Below are 19698 nucleotides of genomic sequence, written 5' to 3' on the forward strand. Positions count from 1 at the left end.
ATTATGATGAATGCCGTCCCCGCGCTACATGTTCCATCTCCGCGGTGACACGTGTGGGTGGGTCCCAGTGGCGAGGCGGTAACAAGCCTTCAGCCGTAAACAGTGAAGAGGAAACAGAGGGGGGTGTTTGGGTCGAGGAGGGAGGGGGTCATTTATGATTGAAATCTATCAGGTTTTCAGACTCAAACCTGTGCTGGAAGATTTCAGGAGTTAAACAAACATCACAGACAAATCTGAGTCCTTCATGATGGTGTTGGTGTCTAAAAATCCTGAAAACGCTCAAGCAATGACAGAAAAACACTGTGACAGCTGTTCTCTGTTTGTGTTACAGGAAATGTCCGGATGGATTCGACTGTCTAAAGGCAGGAAGGAACCCCAACTATGGCTACACCAGCTTCGACACCTTTGGATGGGCCTTTCTGTCTCTGTTTCGCCTCATGACTCAAGACTACTGGGAAAACCTCTACCACCAGGTGGGTCTATTCCAGAGGAAGGCTCAGACTCTCTTTTTCTCTCTTATTATGGGGTACTGATCCCGATCAGGACAAAGTGAAAACAGAATTGGAATCTTTTACAAATAGATTATCAATAAAAAACTGAAATGAAACATTGACATAAGTATTCAGACCCATAGCAACAACACTGTAAATGTAGCTCAGGTGCCTGCATTTCTCTGATCTTTGCTGAGATGTTTCTACACCTTGACTGGAGTCCACCTGTGCTAAATTAAACTGATTGGACATAATTTGGAAAGGTGCACACCTCTCTTTAGAAGGCCTCACAGCTGACAATGATATCAGAGCAAAAACCAAACCATGAGGTCAAAGGAACATCAGGGTCATTAGGGATTTAAACGCTTAAGATATGAAAAACAAAAATCTCTGGAGGATAAATGCCAGAACAAGAACATAATTTTGATCTTTTTGCTCGTGTTTTGTGTCTGCAGACACTACGATCGGCCGGTAAGACTTACATGGTGTTCTTCGTGGTGGTGATCTTCTTGGGCTCCTTTTACCTGGTCAACCTGATCCTGGCTGTAGTCGCCATGGCGTACGAGGAGCAGAACCAGGCGACCATCGCCGAGGCGTGCCAGAAGGAGCGGGAGTTTCAGGAGGCCATGGAGCGGCTGAAGAAGGAGCAGCAGGTAAACACAGTATTCGGCCTTTCCCAAACGCTGCAGATAGATAAACAGTTCTTTGTTTTTCTTGGTTTGGCCGTTTATTGAGACCTCACACACAAAGGTAATTTCTTTTTGTAAAACTGTAAAATAAAAGAGAATATATTTTGTCACTATACAGACTTAAAATAACATTTTCACTAAAACCAAACTGTACAGCACGTGCTAACATGATGCTCTGTAAAGCTAGCATACCATCTGCATTCATCTAACACAAAGTCAAAAAAAGGTCTGTTAGCTTGATGCTAACACATAATAGAAAATCCTATTTAAGGGCTAATGAAAATTAGCATCATGATCACAGTTATTTTGTAACTATAAAAACAGAAACTTAAATCACACATTTTCAACATACAGCCTCATAAGAAGTCCAAAACAACCATACTTACAGAAATGTTTCCAGCACTCTTTAAAAGTGAACTTAAAACTGCTAGCTCAAGCTGACATTAGCTGACTTCAGTCTGCCACTTAGCTGCATCCTCCTGCTCCTCTCTGAACTGAGTGACGGTAGCTGTGAAAGGCCAAAAAAGTCCAACAAAAAGACAGCTTAGCTATATACAGAACTGTTATAATTACATTAAATGCCCTTAGAAGGCAGCACATAGAGCTCCGGGTGTACTCGATTGATGCTGACACCAAACAGACACTAAAACCTTTAGCTCATCCACATTCAGGTAATTATCTCAACTAATAAATACATTTATGTGCCTGAAAAAAAATACTTTATTTTAATTTTTTTCCACCAGGTTGCGGCTCAGAAAGCTCTGGACTCGGACTCAATGATGTCACCTGAACTCTCTCCCTTTGCTCTGCCATTGGACCTCATGGAGGAGAGAAGGCGGAGTCAAGCACTGATGGGAGTGGCTGATGTGGAAGGGAACCTATCAGAGGAGAAGCTGCTGCAGGTGGACATCACGGACGGAGGGAAGGTGAGATGAGAGAAGTGATTGATTTTAACATTCAAAGAGAGTCAAGGGGTGTTCTGTAAATTTAAAACCTTTTCCACACCCTACTCCAGCCTCTCCATCCTCTCTTGGGCCGCTCCTTCTCCACCCGGACTCGGCGGAGCAGTCAGGTCTCCTCCATCTTTAACTTCCGTCTGAGGAGCAGGGGGTCCGAGGGGGAGATGGCGGACGACGAGTACAGCGTACCGGGTGACGTGGTTGAGGGTGTTGGGGGTCGAACCTACAGCGGCGGGACCTTCAGCGGTATCCTGCCCCACCCGTGGCCCAAACGAAGACCGAGCACCTACAGCAATGCCAGCCGGGGCTCCCAGGTGACCTGGAATATCTAGATCAGCCTTTCCTAAAAGTCCCAGACCGGTTTTTATTTGGTTGTCAACTGATGGAGTAAAATGCCTAAAAGAATCACTAAATTATCCTAACTACAATACTCAGTAGCAAAGCCTCTGAATAAATAAAAAAATGAAGCATATGCCAATCTTGAATTCATTTTTTTGTTGTTTTATTTTCAAAGCAAAAAACAAAAACATCTAAACCTGCATCATCAGTTAAAGAGCTTAGCATCTCTTCAGGGGTTTCTTTACATTTATCCTGCTGACTTAATTCATTTTAGCTGTGTACATTCACTCCATGATACATGGTGAGCTCATCTTTTATTCCAAAATAAAAGCCCATTTGTATCCATACAGTAGGTAAATTAAGACCCCAGTTCCAAAAAAGTTGGGGCGGTGTGTAAAATCTGAGTAAAAACAGAAGTCAGTGATGATCAAATGTCATATTTTTTTTTACAACAGAACATAAACAACAGATCAGATGTTGAAACTGAGAAATTTTACCATTTCATGAAGAATATTAGCTCATTTTGAATTTGATGGCAGCAACACAACTCATAAAAGTAGGGGCAGGGCCATGTTCACCATTTTGTAGCATCCCCTCTTTTTTCAACAACAGTCTGTAAACGTCTGGGAAGTGAGGAGACCAGTTGATGGAGTTTTGGGAGAGGAATGTTGTCTCATTCTTGTCTGATGTAGGATTCTAGCTGTTAAACAGTCCTGGGTCTTCGCTTTCTGATGCTCCAAATGTTTTCTATTGGTGAAAAGTCTGGACTGCAGGCAGACCTGTCCAGGACCTGGACTCTTCTCCTGTGAAGCCATGCTATTGTGATGGATATGGTATGTGGTTTAGCATTGTCTTGCTGAAATAGTCAAGGCTTTCCATGAAAGAGACTTTTTCTGGATGGGAGCATATGTTGCTCTGAAACCTCTCTCTACTTTCAGCATTGATAGCTTCTTTCCAGATGTGTAAGATGCCCACACCATAGGCACTAATGTAACCCCATACCATCAGAGGTGCAGGCTTTAAAACTGTTCCAGGATAACAAGCTGGATGGTCCCTCTCCTCTTAGTTGAATTTAAAATGTTAATTCATCTGACCACAGAACAGTTTTCCATGTTGCCACAGTTCTTTTTTAAAGAGCTTTTGCTCAGAGAAGACAGTGGTGTGTCTGGATCCTGTTCACATATGGCTTCTTCTTTCCATGATCCAGCTTTAACTGTCGTTTGTGGATGGCACAGCAGACAATGACAGACAATGATTTCTGGAAGTGTTTCTGAGCCCATGCAGTGATTTCCAGTACACAATCATGCCTGTTCTTAATGCAGTGGCCCCTGAGGATCCCTTCAGCCTTGCCTCTTGCTTACAGAGATTTCTCCAGATTCTTTGAATCTTTTGATGTTATTACAGACTGTAGATGTTGGGGAACATTTTTTTAATTGTTCCACAGTTTTGAGAAAATATAAAATACTCCTCCAGATGTTTTTCATTAGTACCACTTACTTTTCCAGCCTTTTATGTCACATCCCTACTTTTTTGAGATGTGTTGCTGCCATCAAATTCAAAATGAGCAAATATTTTTCATGAAATGGTCAAATATATAGGAAAACAGAGATTGCTTTGGTGGATGCTGCTACATTGTCCACATATCTCAGTGTCTTTAGGAGATGAGCTTCCCCAAAGGATGGCTTTACAATTACCCCTTTACCAGCACTAGTAAACTTCTTAGATTTGTCTCAGTAGAGGCCCAATTTTGAGTGTTTGTTGTTGTTTTTACCATTAGTTTTCGTGCTTTTCATGCCTTTGTTATAGAGGAGACCAGTGGGTAGAGTTAAAAACAGGAATGACTGAGTGGGGAATGACATGCAGATAAATTGCCAAGGGCCTTACCTGAACCAGAGCTGCCAGTGTGCATGGGCAGGACCTAACCACTAGACAATTTGCGGCCCATTTTGGGATGTTTTTAAAGAATTTTTTTCTTGCATATGTGATCAGAATATTGCATATTGCACAAATTCAGCAACCAAACTTTCAAATATAAACATATAGATGATTAAAATAAACTTTCTCTTTATCTAAACTCACTTTTCTTCTTGTTTCCAGGTTTTCTACCCAACTCTAAACGTCAACGGGAAGCTGTTTGTTGCCATGGACCAGAACGGGGTTTCCCCACCACCACTACAGGGGCAACTGCCTGCTTGCACCATGGAGAAGGTCAAGGAGGAGAGTGTGAGTACAGTGTGTGTCAGTGTCAGTGGAAACAATGGTGGTGTGCAGCGATCTGACACTCAGACATGTGAATTATGAATCAACGCTTTGCATAACTCCACTCTGATATCATGGGCTAAAGACACACGCATGGCCAAACTCCTATCAACCCTATCGGATAACAGAGCCATGGTATTCCCCGTATCTATGCACACACACACACACACACACACATACCCTAACACACATAGTGTCAGTGCGATGGCATGGCGGGCTAAAGCTTTACATACCAGCACAGCCACGTTACTGAGGTGTTCTTCCTAAACACACATCCTGAAACAGGAACACAGGAAGAGAGGACAGCACTGCAGGAACCAAACAACCAGAAACAGATTTAGTCTTGATTTCAGTCACCGCAGGCTTGAAAAAGTCACCTCATTAGTGATCCAAGAGAAGGAGCCTGACAACTTTAGATCAGTCAAAGATATACTGACTGACTGACTTGATCAGTGTGTCATGATCTAATATAAAGCCCAAACAGGCTAACAAGACTGCCAAACCAAAAGTTGCACTGATAGACCAACTGAGGACCAGGATAAAACTGTTTTAGGCATGCTTGGCTATGACCACTGACCCGTCAGTCCTCTCCTGCATTACATACTGTATGTATGTTCTGATCCTAGACCGGGGAGCTGCAGCTGCTTCAAAACCTCAGCTCAACAGTCATTACATCCATAAGAGAGGCTGATAGACTGCATGCTTCTCAAGACTGAAGGAGGAGGATTGCTTTTGTCTGATTTTGCTACTGCATGCTTCTCAAGACTGAAGGAGAAGGATTGCTTTTGTCTGATTTTGCTCCAACAAGTTGAAGAAATTTGATCAAAGATGGAGAACTTAACCATCCTGCACAGCTGGAGCATCCTAAAGGAGTCCAGTCCTGTCTGCATCTCTGACCAGTTTCCTGCATGTCAGGCCTTAAGGAATGCTTTGCCTTGTAAAACAAAACTTTTCCCCTGAGTCGGCTAAAAATGGTAAAAATTCCTCTCACAGCACTAAATAAATTTCCTATAACAGAGCATTTAATCCTAATCTGGACACCTGTGGCATGAGAGGATGGCATTTTTGGGCTTGGAGCAGTGTTAAAAGAAGTCCAAAATTACACACAGAGGTGCCTCAGTTCATGACGCGTGCAGGGATGTCAGGGTTCGTCTGATAGAATGGAAATGAAGAGGAACAACTGTAGCAGCTCAGACATGCTTAAAAGCCAACTTTTCACTCAGCAGGAGAAGGTTTGAAGCTCTATGAGCAGCACCATAGCACACCAGTGAGGAATCAGTCTTCATAGGCTCCTTCTCTCTTACTCATTCTCCTCTCTGGACTCTGTGAACTGATCCCAGGCCAGGGGACATAATCTCAGTGTTAGATTGGATTTTGTAAATAGACTGCTGTTTTACAACTGTAAACATTTGTTATCAGTGGCTACTAAAAGTGTTAAAATCTGAAAAAATTGTCATATGATACAAGGGCAGCATGATATTTTTGTCTGACTTGTTTAGATCACTTGCAGGTAAATCATCTGTCTATAGTAGCTAATTAGCATTTTTGTGTGTAAACATGCAGCACTCATTAAATGGTGCATGCATCTAATATTGGATAATTTATATTTATAACATTTCCAGTCTTTGGTCATATTGATGTCGCTAAAACATAGTCTGGCCATCTGGACGTCTCATTTGAGCAAATCTGGCCCCCGACCCGGAATGAATTTGACACCCCTGTTCTAGACGCATGCATGCGAGCTTTTTCATGCCATGGACAGAGGTAAAGTACCTCTGGGATGAGCAACACAGATGAAGCTCTACAGATAGACCCTATGCTGCAGCTATGCTCTCACAATCACAAGCTAGCTGCTCTTCAGCAGAGGAGGAAAAGGTTTGAAACAAACAATCTACTGATAGTTCAGTTTAAATCAGCATCAGGCAATGCTAAATCTGTTAGCCTGTTAAAGGCAATTTAAAAGATGCGTTAGCATCTAGCTAACAAATGCAGATGTGCATCCTGACTGGTAGCATTGTGAATCTGTACAATCCAGCAAGAGTCTTGAATGCAAAGTGCAATGCTGTCATTGGTGTGTGCTTTGGCCAGCTTTGCAATATTGCAGTGTGAACACAAAAAAACCCAAGAGAAAAATGCATCAGTGTATAATTTTAGCATCTGAATAGAAGAAAAGAAACCAAACTGCATATGTGAAAAAAACCCTTAAAGTCAGCTGTTTGTCTGTAAAATCCCTCTTACATACACAATAATGGTGCGTTCTGTCCTTTTGGAAACAAGCAGCAGATATGATAATCAGATCACAGTCACACTGCATGACTCAGTGTCCAAACACACTTACAAACACAGAGAGAAACCTCAGTGTGTCGGTGAAGATATATGTCTGTTAGTTGGACATCTTTTTTTTATTTTAAACACACTCTCACTGGAAGCTTCTGGTAGGTTAGGAGACAAGGGAAACCAGCCTGCAACATCAGAAACTATGTACATTTGAAAAAACATGCAGCAGATATAGAAAGGATATTAATTCAGGAGAAAATGCAAAAGCACAAAACAAATGCATTAACTAAAAATCAGCTGCAAATGGCATGGGCTCTGAATGTGCTTTCTCTGATAGATCATTCAGGTTTGTTTTAACCAGGAAGTTTAGGCATGAAGGAGAAAAAGTCATTGATATATCACCAGTTAAAGGCACCAATAGCTGGAACAACTGGTCCACACTTGAGCATACTACAGTTATTTTTATGCTTTTGAACACTGAACTCTGGTCTGCCTAACCTTGCAAAGCAGATGGATAAGCCCGTTCTGTGCCCGTTTCTCACTGGCGAATCCATCTGGCAAAGCCATCCGGAAGACATTAGCGTGGATGCTGCTAAAGCGCCAGTTTTATCAAAACTTTACGACATTTCTTCATTAAAGGAAGAACAAAGAACAGCAGTGAGTTGTTTTCTTTTCAAAAATGTCAAATGTCATGTACTGACATGTCTACGGTCGCCATGGTGCTGGTTATGCAGTCACCTACGGAGTTTAGTCCTTGGTAGGGGCGCAGCTCAACAGCAGCTACGTCACGTGTTTTGTTGCTCTGATTGGCCGGTAAAGATGTGACAGAACATTCATCCAATCACACTCCAAGTTTTTTTTTCCAAGGCTCTGCCCTTTCCCAAATGCTGTGTATGAGTGGTTTTCCAGATGGATGTGTGAAACAAATCCATTTGGCGTGCCAGGTTACAGTCTGCCCTTGTACTGCACCAACCTACAGAGCACTCCAACATGCCGATGTCAGTGTTGTCCTCTAATCAGATCACTTGTAAAGATATTGATCAGCTTCCCATTTACACTAGAAAAAGATCTTCTGTGGAGTCAAAAGTGGAGCACAGAATGGATTGAAACAGAGCTGCTGTCTGCCTGCTGGGTCTGATGATGCTGTGTTATCAATATTAAACCTACAGGGACGCTAAAGGCCTGGTGGTCAGGTCAGGGTCTATAGATGTGGGCAGCTGGGTTCAAGTCCGATCTATGTCCCACAAATGTAAGCCAGGAGGTTAACACTTACATCATTAAACCATGCATTTGTATTATCAAATCAAATGTGAGTGCCCTTTTTTGGGGCCGGGAGGAGGCCAGTAATTTCTGTGGTGAGCTTAGGTACCACATGCATCAGGTTGTAGATGTTTTGACTCTCTCTTCTGTAACTTTACCTGCTCTTTTTATGCTTTTGTTGTTGTGCTGTTGCCTGTCTTGGCCAGTTCTGATATGAGGTCGTTGCTGATTCTTAATATATGCATGTAGGGCATCTAAATGCCCAAAATGCATTATAATGAAGAATTTATCCAGGACACTGGTTTAATTTCCAGAACCTGCTTTAGTTTTGCAGCGTTCAGACTGACAGATCTGCAGTGTTAAATGTTCCTCTTTGTATTTTCTCCCTCTCACAGAAAAACTTTAGAAAAACCTGCAGCTGAGAGCCAAGATGGTTCGATGTCATGAGGGATTTCATTTATTTTCATACTTGTTTGCAGTCGTCCTTTTTTCCCATCAGGCACTGGGGTTAGAGTATCATGAGGACAAACGCAGCAGCTCCATGCCTGGAGGTGTTCAGGCACCTCCACCTGCTGACGACTTGGCCTCAGAGCTACACACTTATATAAGAAGAAGAAGAAAATGGAGTTACATAGAAGAGGATGAGGGATTGAAAGATGAGGAAAAGTTTAGTAAAAGACTGATAAAGAACTGAGAGTTTTATGAAATCGTCACCAAGTTTTACCTTTGGGTTTTTCTAATATGTGATCTGACAAAGAGCACCTACATAAAATGACTACATTTCTTCTTTCTTCTTCTTTTTTCTTCTTCTTTTTTGCTACCAGATTAAACTATGGAAACATGCTAAGGCTTGCCTAACCTTTATGTTTAAAATGCATACAGATACAGACAGAGCTTTCTGTCTGTCGCCTGTGTTCATTTTGTCAATGTTTCTGCACATATAAACACCACATGTTGCAATCCATGGTGGCAGTGTTGGGCAGCATAGCCAACATTTTATTCCACAGCAGAAAAAATTGACAATAGACAATGCTTTGTGGAAATGGCGGGACTTTACTTGTGTAAGTTATTAGAAACTAATATTACTTGGTGATAGCTGAGAACAGGGACAGACAGCTACAAGAGGAGATGGAGGACAGGCGGGCAGCAGTGAATGAGCTGTGGAGGTCTGTGCATGACAGCGACTTCTAATGGATTTATTTTAACATCCAAGCAACAGACATGTAGGCAGTTGAAAATGGTTGCATTGTTTAAAATGAGCAGGATGAGCCTTTAAAATGTTTAGAAATTCAGGAAATAACATCTACGTCATTGAAAAATGACAACCACGACCAAAAATTGACAAAGTGCCCTCCCAGACTCATGTCCGGTAGTGGAGAACATGCTGTAAAGTGCCATAAGTTTCAGAGTATCAAGTTAACTTTATTACTTTTTGAGTTCAGGGAATGCACTTTGTCAAATTTGTCCTCTTGCTAGCCTTGCTTCTGAACTGGACTCAACTGGACCCAAAAGTGGGTTATGAATCCATTATCTGTGGGTTGTTGATGGCTGCCTGAAAAAAGCAGTAAATCTTTGATGTGCTTTTATTTTGAGGGAAAGTCTACATTTTTGTTTCGTCACATATTTTGTTCCCTTTCAAGCCCAAACTGCCATTCATTAAAAACACATTAAACCCATTAAATCATTTGGGTTTGTTTGAAATTTGGTTGACAGGGAGGTGCTTTAGAGTCCTGACTCCAGGCCAGTTAAGAAACACTGACTCAGAGGGCACTTTGTCAAATTTTGTCCAATCTCTGTGCACTTTTCCAGAGTTTGTCAATCCAGGACAGAGAGAAGGGCACTATGCCCAATTTTGTCCTCTTTGGGGGCCCCACGGGAGACATTTTATTAAATTTGTCCACTTAAAAGGCACCAAAGAGGCCATTTTATTGAAGTCTACTAAAAGGGTACTTTGGAGGCATACTGTCACATTTTGTCCACTTAAAAAGCAACAAAGGTGGCACTGTCAAATTTTGTCTACTTAAAGGGCATCCTGGTGGGCATTTCATTAAATTAAGTCTAATTTTTGAGCAACAAAAGAAAGCTCTTCGCACATTTTTTCACAGGCCATTGAAGAGGGCACTGTTATATTTTCTACTCTTCAAAAACAGTACTTTGTCAAATATTGTCTTATAAGTGGGCTCTGAAACAGACACTCTGTCAAATTTTGTCCAATAAAAGGGTACTTTGGCAGCACATTGTCAATTTTTTTCTACTTAGATGGCATTCTAGGGCACTGAAAAAGACATTTTGCCACCTTTGGTCCATTTAAAGGGCACCAAAGAGGGCACTCTTGGTAGTTTGTGAAGTTAGACAATCTGAGACCAACTGGCCCAATGATTAGGTTAGGCTTTATGAATATAAGGGCTTCATGGCACAGGCAAAGATAAGCACCAAATGAAGTATACATCAAAAAATATTTGAAGATGAAGATGAGTATTTAAAGTAAATAATGTACTCAGAGTGCATAAAACAGGGAACCAGGGACTAATGGCATCCTAGAAGGCACTTTGTCATATTATGTTTACTTTTAGGGCACCAAAGAGGGCTTTTTCAAAAATTTGTCCACTTTCAGAATGCCGTAGAGGGCACTTAGTCAAGTTTGGCTACTTAGAGGTCACCAAAGAGGGCTCTTTGTCCAATTTGTCCATTTATTAAGTCAATTTGACAACAACTGTCAATATAGAGGACGCCAAAGAAGGCACTTTGTCACCTTATATCCATTAAAAGAGTACCTTGAATGTATTTTGACAATTTTTTTCCCTTAGAGGGCAGATACATCATTTTCATCTACCATAAAGGGATCCTTAAGGGCTTTTTTGCTCCTAAACACTGAGGCATTGTTGGTGGCAAGTGATCTCCCTGCTCCGCCTCTGAGTCCACTAGTGCGTTTGATGCCGGTGTGTATTGGTAATATATTACTATGGTTGTGCTTCACAAAACGTGAGATCCCTTTGCTTTGAAATTGGAGCATGTCGTTTTTTTAAGTTCTATTGAAGCAGAAAACATCTGTGTGTGAGAGACTGACAGAAAAGTGACGCTCCATTTAGTCTAAACTAAACGCCACAGTCAAACGTTTGCTCTGTTTTCAGCTGCTCTGACTTCACTTTGTTGTTTCATGTGGTGACATGAAGCATTTCCGTGTCTTTGTGTCCATGAAGAGCTCGTACCTGTGGTCCTGCTGTTTGCTCTGACAGAGAGACGAGTGGGATGAGGAACACCCTTAGCTTCTACGGAAATGTTACCATGACAACCCGCAGCCGCTAACAGAAGCTAAATTAGAGCAGGGCGGGCTGCTGTGATAGTGTGTGATTGTGTGTTTCCCTGGTGCTTCCCTGCCTTTCACAGAGACAGGATGTAGGCGTTGTCGTGGGTGGCGACCTTCAGGCCCATGCGTCACGTCTGATTGGATGATCAGTTCCCAGGAAGTGTTATATAATCACACCTGAGCAAATTAAAGTTCAGGTCGGTGAGTATCTGTGAGCCCTGAGGGGTCCAAACTCCCCTGAGGACAAGACAGGAGGGCCCTGGTGGATCTCTATACATTTATGTTCAACAGCTGTTAATGGTTCAAATCAACAGAACTTTATTTATAATGAAAAGATTGCAAAGGATGCTTCAGGAGCAAATAAACACTAGATTGATGTTGTGAAAATAAGGATAAGATATGACAACCTACTCCTCACAGAGAGCTACCTGAGTGTGGTTTATACTCCTGTTAAAGACACAAGCTTTTATGCTGTTAATCTCATTTTCAGCCACTAAATGTGGAATATTTTACTTAAATCTACATTAATTGCAAAATGACTACTCCTATGTGTCTGTATTTTACAGTTCAGTTCTTAGATTACATCAAATAGTAGTCATAGGTGTCTTGGTGGCCTCTCTCACTAATCTCCTTGCACGCTCACTCAGTTTGTGAGGATGCCCTGATCTAGCCTGATATACACATGTGCCATATTCCTTCCATGATGGAATTAACTGAACTGTGGGGGATGTTCAGAGCCTTGGAAATGTTTTTGTCTCCATCCCCTGACTTCTACTTTTCAAAAACCTTTTCTCTGAGTTTCTTGGAGTGTTCTTTTGTCTTCATGGTGTAATGGTAGCCAGGAATACTGATTAACCAGTCACTGGACCATAAAATACAGGAGTCTTTAACATGATGATTCCCAGGTCTGCCCACAGAATTGTCTGGGCCACTGAGAAACTCAGAGGATAGGCCCTCCTCAGTTGTGATTTATCGATGAAGTCATTGCATGTGTTGGATCAGGAACCTTTAGGGCTAACATTCATCCTGATTAACAGTTACCTCATTTTGGAGCTGAAAATTTTGTCAAACTATAAGTAGGTTCTGATGTTGGAAGTGTTTTTTCATGCTAAGTTTAACCCCTTTCCACAAGTTTTCTGCCCATTTTTGCCACTTCTTATTTCCACTATTAATAGCATTTTTTTTCCACTGCTTAACACATTTAATTATTTTTTTCCATTTTAAATACATTTATGCTGTTTGTTGCCCATTTTTGTTGTTTTTTGCCACTTTTACCCCATTTTGCTGCTTTGTTTGCCCGTGATTGCCACTTTTTTGTCAATTGTAGCCTTATTTTGCTGCCCAGTTTGAACCCCATTTTTGCAGCTTTTTTCCCATTTTTGCTTCTTCTTTTTACTAGTGTCTTTTAACCCAATTTTGCTGCTGTCTTTTCCCATAAATGCCACTTTTTTGCCACTTGTTGCCCATTAGCCCAATTTTTTTTCTTTTAGCCCTCTTTTCCCTTGTAACACCCACCTGCTTGGAGTGTTCTTTTGTCTTCATGATGTGATAGTAGCCAGGAATACTGATCAGCCAGTGACTGGACCTTCCAGACACAGGTGTCTTTATTCTGCAATCACTTGAGACACATTCCCTCTACTCAGATGATCCCCATTTCTCGAATTGTGAGACTACTAGCACCAACTGGACCTCTGTTGAATTAGGTCAGCCCCTTTAAAGGGGTGCATATTTTTGGATTTTTAGACCTTATGCTTATTCTTTGCTAATGTGACTCCACCAATCACACTGGTTTTAAGCTTTCATTTTGGAGTAGTCAATTTATAAGAAGTTGAGGTTCAGTCTTTCTCTGTGTTTGTCTCAGGTCCCCACGTCGACCACAGAGCTCAGTACGATGCTGCTTCCTCGTCCTTCATCCACGCAGGAGTCAGAGCGCAGAGGGAGGGCGCTCAGTGCTGCCAGCTACCTCACCGATGCCATGGAAGGTGAGGAACAACACCAGGAGTACTAAAAAATGTATACAGGAACAGAAAGTAAAAATGACCCAGGTATGGAGAAACAGATGGTCTGATTGGCTGAGCAGGAACAGAGAAACTCTCCTTTAGTTTTCACAATTTGTTGGTAAACTTGAGTGTGTTTCATTTCATTGGGGGCTGTGTGTTGTGTAGCTATTTCTGAATTTTGAATCTGTCTTTTGATGCTTCTTTGTGTACGTTTGGTCCGCCTGGACATGTGTGCTGAAACTGAATTGTGCAACCATGACTGAGTTTGTGCGTGTGGGTCGCTGGCCCAGCCAACCCTGGGGGATCGCTGGCTTTGTTTGTGCGAGAGAGTCGGAGAGAGAGAGGGAGTATATTATCCTGGTCACCCTCATTAACCATGAGATCATCTCTCTGCCTCTCTGTGTTTGATGATATTCATGTACCAAATTTTTGGGTTCACATCCGTCCAAATCAGCGTTCATGTGTTTGTGTGAGTGTATAATGTGTGTTTGTGTGGTAGTCCTGCTGAGTCACTGTCTCTCCCCTCGGCACTCGCTGCTCTTACAGAAGATCATTATACGGCAAAATACAAAAACCCTCTGCTGCCCTGCATCCATCTATACACCCTTCGTCCTCTCCTTCATTCCTTCCTTCCTTTCCTCCGCCCTTCATTCATTTATTCTCTCCTTTTGTGCCCTACATATTTTTGGCTTTAAATGACTTAAAGGTACGGGGAGTTTGGAATTGCTTCAATAGATCACTCAAGCCTGCAGCTTCATACTAGACTGTAATGGCTGCAATATTATCCTATTAGCAATTAAGGCTCCCAAATATATTCAGATACAATCAGGGTTAAACTGCAGAATGAGCCTTTATCATCACTTAATAACAGATATTATGTGAGATGATTTTAGTTATTATAATAATGACCATATATATATATATATATGTCTTATTTCAACCGGCTCTAGTCCCCATAGATTTTGCTCATTTATCTGTTTCTAACTCTGCTCTTTAATTCTGCAGAACTGGTGGAGGCCCATAAGAAGTGTCACCCCTGCTGGTACGTCTTTGCCCACCGCTACCTGGTGTGGGAGTGCTCCCCCTCGTGGCTGAAGCTGAAGCAGCTAGTAAAGATCATGGTCATGGACCCCTTCCTGGACCTCACCATCACCATCTGTATCGTCCTCAACACTCTCTTCATGGCCATGGAGCACTACCCCATGACCAAAGAGTTCAACAACATGCTGACTGTAGGAAACCAGGTAGGAACCATGATGATGGATGGATGGAACGATGGATGGATGGATGGATGGATGGATGGATGAATGGATGGACTGATGGATGGATCGTTGGATAAATGGATGGATAGATGGATGGATGGATGGAATGAACCGTGGAACCATGAATTTAGGAATGAATGGAAGGATGAATGGATGAAACCATGGAACTGTAAAACTATGGATGGATGATGGATTATAAATGAATGAATGGATGGGTGGAACCATTGATGGATGGACAGACAGACAGATGGATGGATGGATGGATTGAATGAACCATGGAACCATTGTTGTAGGGATGATTGGTCGGCTGATGGATCCATGGAACCATGGATGGAGGGGATAGATGGTTGGATGGATGATATATGGATGGATGAAATGGACTGGTGGATGCAAGGACAAACTGACAGATGAATGGTTGGGTAAATGGACAGATGGATGAATAATAAGATGGATATTGTGGCTATGAAGAACTATATAGACGGATTGATTGCTTAGTGGATGGATGAATAAAAGGGTAGATAAATGGATGGATTAATGTTGGTTAAAAAGTTCTGGATCGAGGGATCAGTATTCTGTGGATGGATCATTTTGATTCATGGTAAAATCGTTGGATTGATGCTTAAATAAATAAATAATGGATGGGTCTAAAATAAATGGAGGGATATATAGGATTACAGAGATGAATGAAGGATGCATTTATATATTGCCACCATATTTGGGAAATTTAGATGGAGCTCTTTCACCTGTGGCTGCTTTTGGTCAGAATCATGGCTGAAGCTTTTTTACTTCCTTAAATATGTCAATCATTAAAGTTACAGAGATCTTGTTGAAGAATTGAAATTTTGACCTCCTTATTGCAGCTTCATACTAGCTTTCCCTAGAAGAGCAGAGTTCAGCTGAAGATCTCATCTCTTGGTGTTACCAAGGATGATGGGCAAAGGAGTGTGTTGGAAACAACCTTTGCTCTTTGGACATGTCCTCAAACTCTGTTTTACAAAGTCAGAAACCACATGATTATTACAGCAGATACAGACACAGGTTCTGTTGTTTTCTGGAGAAACAAAGTGTGTTTTCTGTCTGTTTTCTGTGTGTGTGCAACCGTGTGAGTCTGAGGATTGGAGCTGACAGAAACGGGTCGGACGGCTGTAAACCAGCATGACTGACTCCACTATTTGACCCTGCAGGTGTGCTGACGATCTGACAGGACCTGATAGGTTGATGCAATATGGTAATTGGTTGACCCGAGGTGTGAAACGCTGATGTTGTTGATCACACCTGCAAACACACACTCACAGACTCGTAGGTGTCCAGTGGTGTCAGGTTTCCTCACATCAGGCTGCAGGCGGCCATGAACGGCACAAAATGGTAATGGAGTCTAAAAGTAGAAACAGAGACTGTAGCTCGGCCCGCAGCAGGGGTGTTCAATCTGTGGGGCCCTGCACAAAGTTTGGCCCAACTCTGCCGCTTGCTTGTTGTTTTGAATTAAGGACTGTGTTCAGCAAAACTGGTCTTTAAATGAAAATCAACTGTTTTGGTTTCATGGATGAATTTCACATGATCGAGGAAGGCTTTTTCACTGGGTTCTGTGCCTGAAAAACATGTGACAAAAAGTCTATGATGTGCTTTTTTTTGAAGAGTTTGTCTCCGTCACATCCTTTGTTCTATCTCAAGTCCAAACTGCCCCATTTTTCATTAAAAACACTCAGTTATGGTTGAAAAATTTAAGAAATTTGGGTTGTATTTAAAGTCAAAGACGTGGTAATGGGTTCTGATGATAGCTAGACCAGCACAGAACCAATAGCCTACCAGTTAGGTCCTTTCTTGCATGTCACTCCCCTCTCTGTCCTTGATTTCCTACGCTGTCTTTAAATTTTGTGAAAGGAGCTCTGACATTTTGTGTTACAGTTGTAAAAATTAAAATTTTCCCAATTTTGTAAACTGCTGCAGATATTTAAGGTAATGCAGGGGTGTACAAAACATAGAAAACGTGGATGGGACAGCTTGATTTGGGGTCTGGGGGTCCTCCCTCAGAAAATGTTAAATGAGGTAGATGTTTTATCCTGCATTGGGATGCATTTGAACATACACTATATTGCCAAAAGTATTCACTCAGCCATCCAAATCATTGAAATCAGGTGTTCCAATCATTTCCATGGCAGCAGGTGTATAAAATCAAGCACGTAGGCATGCAGACAGTTTCTACAAACATTTGTGAAAGAATGGGTGGTATTATAACAAAGTGGAAGCAATTGGGAACGACAGCAACTCAACCACAAAGTGGTAGGCCACATAAAATGATGGAGCAGGGTCAGCAGATGCTGAGGTGCATAGTCCACTAAGGTCTGCAGAGTCAGTTGCTACAGACCTCCAAACTTCATGTGACCTTCAGATTAGCTCAAGAACAGTGCATAGAGAGCCTCATGGAATGGGTTTCCATGGCCGAGTAGATCCATCCAAGCCGTACATCAATACAAAGTATCAGATGCAGTGGTGCAAAGCACGCCGCCACTGGACTCTAGAACAGTGGAGACATGTTCACCATCTGGCAATCTGATGGACCAGTCTGGGTTTGGCAGTTGCCAGGAGAACGTTACTTGCCTGACTACATTGTGCCAAGTGTAAAGTTTGGTGGAGGGGGGATTATGGTGTGGGCTTGTTTTTCAGGAGCTGGGCTTGGCCCCTTAGTTCCAGTGAAAGGAGCTCTGAATGCTTCAGCATACCAAGAAATTTTGGACAATTGCATGCTCCTAACTTTGTGGGAACAGTTTGGGGATGGCCCCTTCCTGTTCCAACATGACTGTGCACCAGTGCACAAAGCAAGGTCCATAAAGACATAGAGGAGAGAGTTTGGTGTGGATGAACTTGACTGGCCTGCACAGAGTCCTGACCTCAACCCGATAGAACACCTTTGGGATGAATTAGAGCAGAGACTGAGAGCCAGGCCTTCTCATCCAACATCAGTGTGTGACCTCACAAATGCGTTTTTCGGAAGAATGGTCAAAATTCCTATAAACACACTCCCAAATCTTGTGGAAAGCCTTCCCAGAAGAATTGAAGGTGTTATAGCTGCAAAAGGTGGACCAACGTCATGTTAAAGCCTATGGATTAAGAATGGGATGTCACTTAAGTTCGTATGTGAGTCAAGGCAGGTGAGTGGATACTTTTGGCAATATAGTGTATTTTGATGCTTTATTTGGCTTAAATGAAAAAAAAATTGTAAAAGAAGATGGTGAAAATAGAGTGATTACTGTTAAGGGCAACTATTGTTATTATAAGTATTACATTATTTAGTGTGCAGCATTAAATGTCCTTTCTTGATATTAATAGTCTTCCTGTTCCCTCCTCATCTCTCCATTAAGGCCTTTGCACACCAGACGCATTTTTTTTTCAGTGCAAGTTTTCACAGCAGCAACTTGATTGGGAAAATGTACCTTGTATGTTTTTAACACCACAGTTGATTTTTTATAAATTTCACTTTCAACAAGCACAAATCCAATCAAACAAAATGCTCATTATTCCCTATGGTAGAATTTGTATGAGACAGAAAGGAGAGCAAAAAAGTCCCCCTGTCCAAAACACAATATGTTTTTTCATTCAGCTGTTTGTGTAGTGCTCCCTATGAAGAAAGTCCCATACTACACCAGTGTTTGTCTCGTTAAGACTTGAACCAAAATCTAACCAGGAACAACTTTAGTCTGATGATACAGCTTTATTTTTCTGCAGCTCTGACAAAAATATTTCAGCTAGGACTCACTAATAAATCCAGTTTGAGTCCAATCATCCAGTCTGTCTCCAGTGTCAGAGCCATTAGGGGTTAAGTAGACTCAGGAGAGTCTGTGGGCTTAATGTACAGAGCAGCTCTATAGATAAAAGCACATACATCCTTTAGATGTGTGCACACATGGAAATACTGATACGTGAAACCCCGAGAGCAAACGACAACAACAACAAACAGTGGAAGCATTAGCAGACATCGATTCTGTCAGCACATTAATGTCCTGACATGATCCTCTACACACCACCTTACATAACACACACACGCACAGCAGAGGCTCTCCTGTCCGTCAGAAAGGCGAGCTAAATGCTATGTAAACATCTGTGAGGATTAGCGGCTTTATCCTCTAAAGAACTTAGCCACTCCAGACTGGAATCGGATACTGTTGACGTGACTCAGCCTTTATCTGCGACCTGAACGCCTCATAATTGAATCGAGTCAGAAGTTTGGACTGTTTACGCTGCACAAGTACAACACAGCTCCATCAAAGTGCAGAGGAGGAGAGGGCGACATTAGAGGAACATTATATAAGCACTGGTACTGTTGGCAAACCGAGGCAGCTTTAGGTTGGGTTTGAAACAGTCTGACCAGGTGAACAGATACCAACTACATCATTTTATTAAACTCAGAGGTTTTTATGGAATTAGAATTACAATACGAATATTGCTAAGTAACTTTTTTATGCATTGTTGTCATTTTGTAAATTCATATTAAAAAGATGTCTGGATTCATTTCCCCTCGTACTGACTAGTTGTAGCACTTTTTTAAAATTCATGCAGTGTTTCTTCATCAACAAAATTTTTCTGACACTTTTCACAGAAACCCCAATTCCAAAAAAATTGGGACACTGTGTAACTTGAGAATAAAATTAGAAGTCAATTATTGTCAAATCTCATAAACTCATATTTTATTCACAATAGAACATCATCATAAGCTGTTGCGACGAAGGCATTTTACCATTTCATTGTGTAGCATCCCCTCCTCTTTTAACAGCAGTCCATAAATGTCTGGGAAGGGAAGAGACCAGTTGATGGAGTTTTGGGAGAGGAATGATGTCCCATTCTTGTTTGATGATGTAGC

At 41.8% G+C, this 19698-nt stretch overlaps 1 protein-coding gene across 1 annotated transcript in view; it reads left to right on the forward strand.

Annotated features, from left to right (window-relative positions):
- The window catches only part of LOC121527710 (sodium channel protein type 4 subunit alpha-like), a 211113-nt gene that overhangs the window by 87946 nt on the left and 103469 nt on the right, over nucleotides 1-19698 (forward strand). Inside the window, exons 9-15 of the mRNA XM_041814736.1 lie at nucleotides 332-473; nucleotides 947-1144; nucleotides 1936-2106; nucleotides 2196-2453; nucleotides 4576-4701; nucleotides 13443-13563; nucleotides 14587-14825. Coding sequence (XP_041670670.1) covers nucleotides 332-473; nucleotides 947-1144; nucleotides 1936-2106; nucleotides 2196-2453; nucleotides 4576-4701; nucleotides 13443-13563; nucleotides 14587-14825 — 1255 coding nt within the window. The remainder of the gene's footprint in view (nucleotides 1-331; nucleotides 474-946; nucleotides 1145-1935; nucleotides 2107-2195; nucleotides 2454-4575; nucleotides 4702-13442; nucleotides 13564-14586; nucleotides 14826-19698) is intronic.

Source organism: Cheilinus undulatus, linkage group 19 (assembly GCF_018320785.1).
Source record: "Cheilinus undulatus linkage group 19, ASM1832078v1, whole genome shotgun sequence".
Classification (NCBI taxonomy): domain Eukaryota; kingdom Metazoa; phylum Chordata; class Actinopteri; order Labriformes; family Labridae; genus Cheilinus; species Cheilinus undulatus.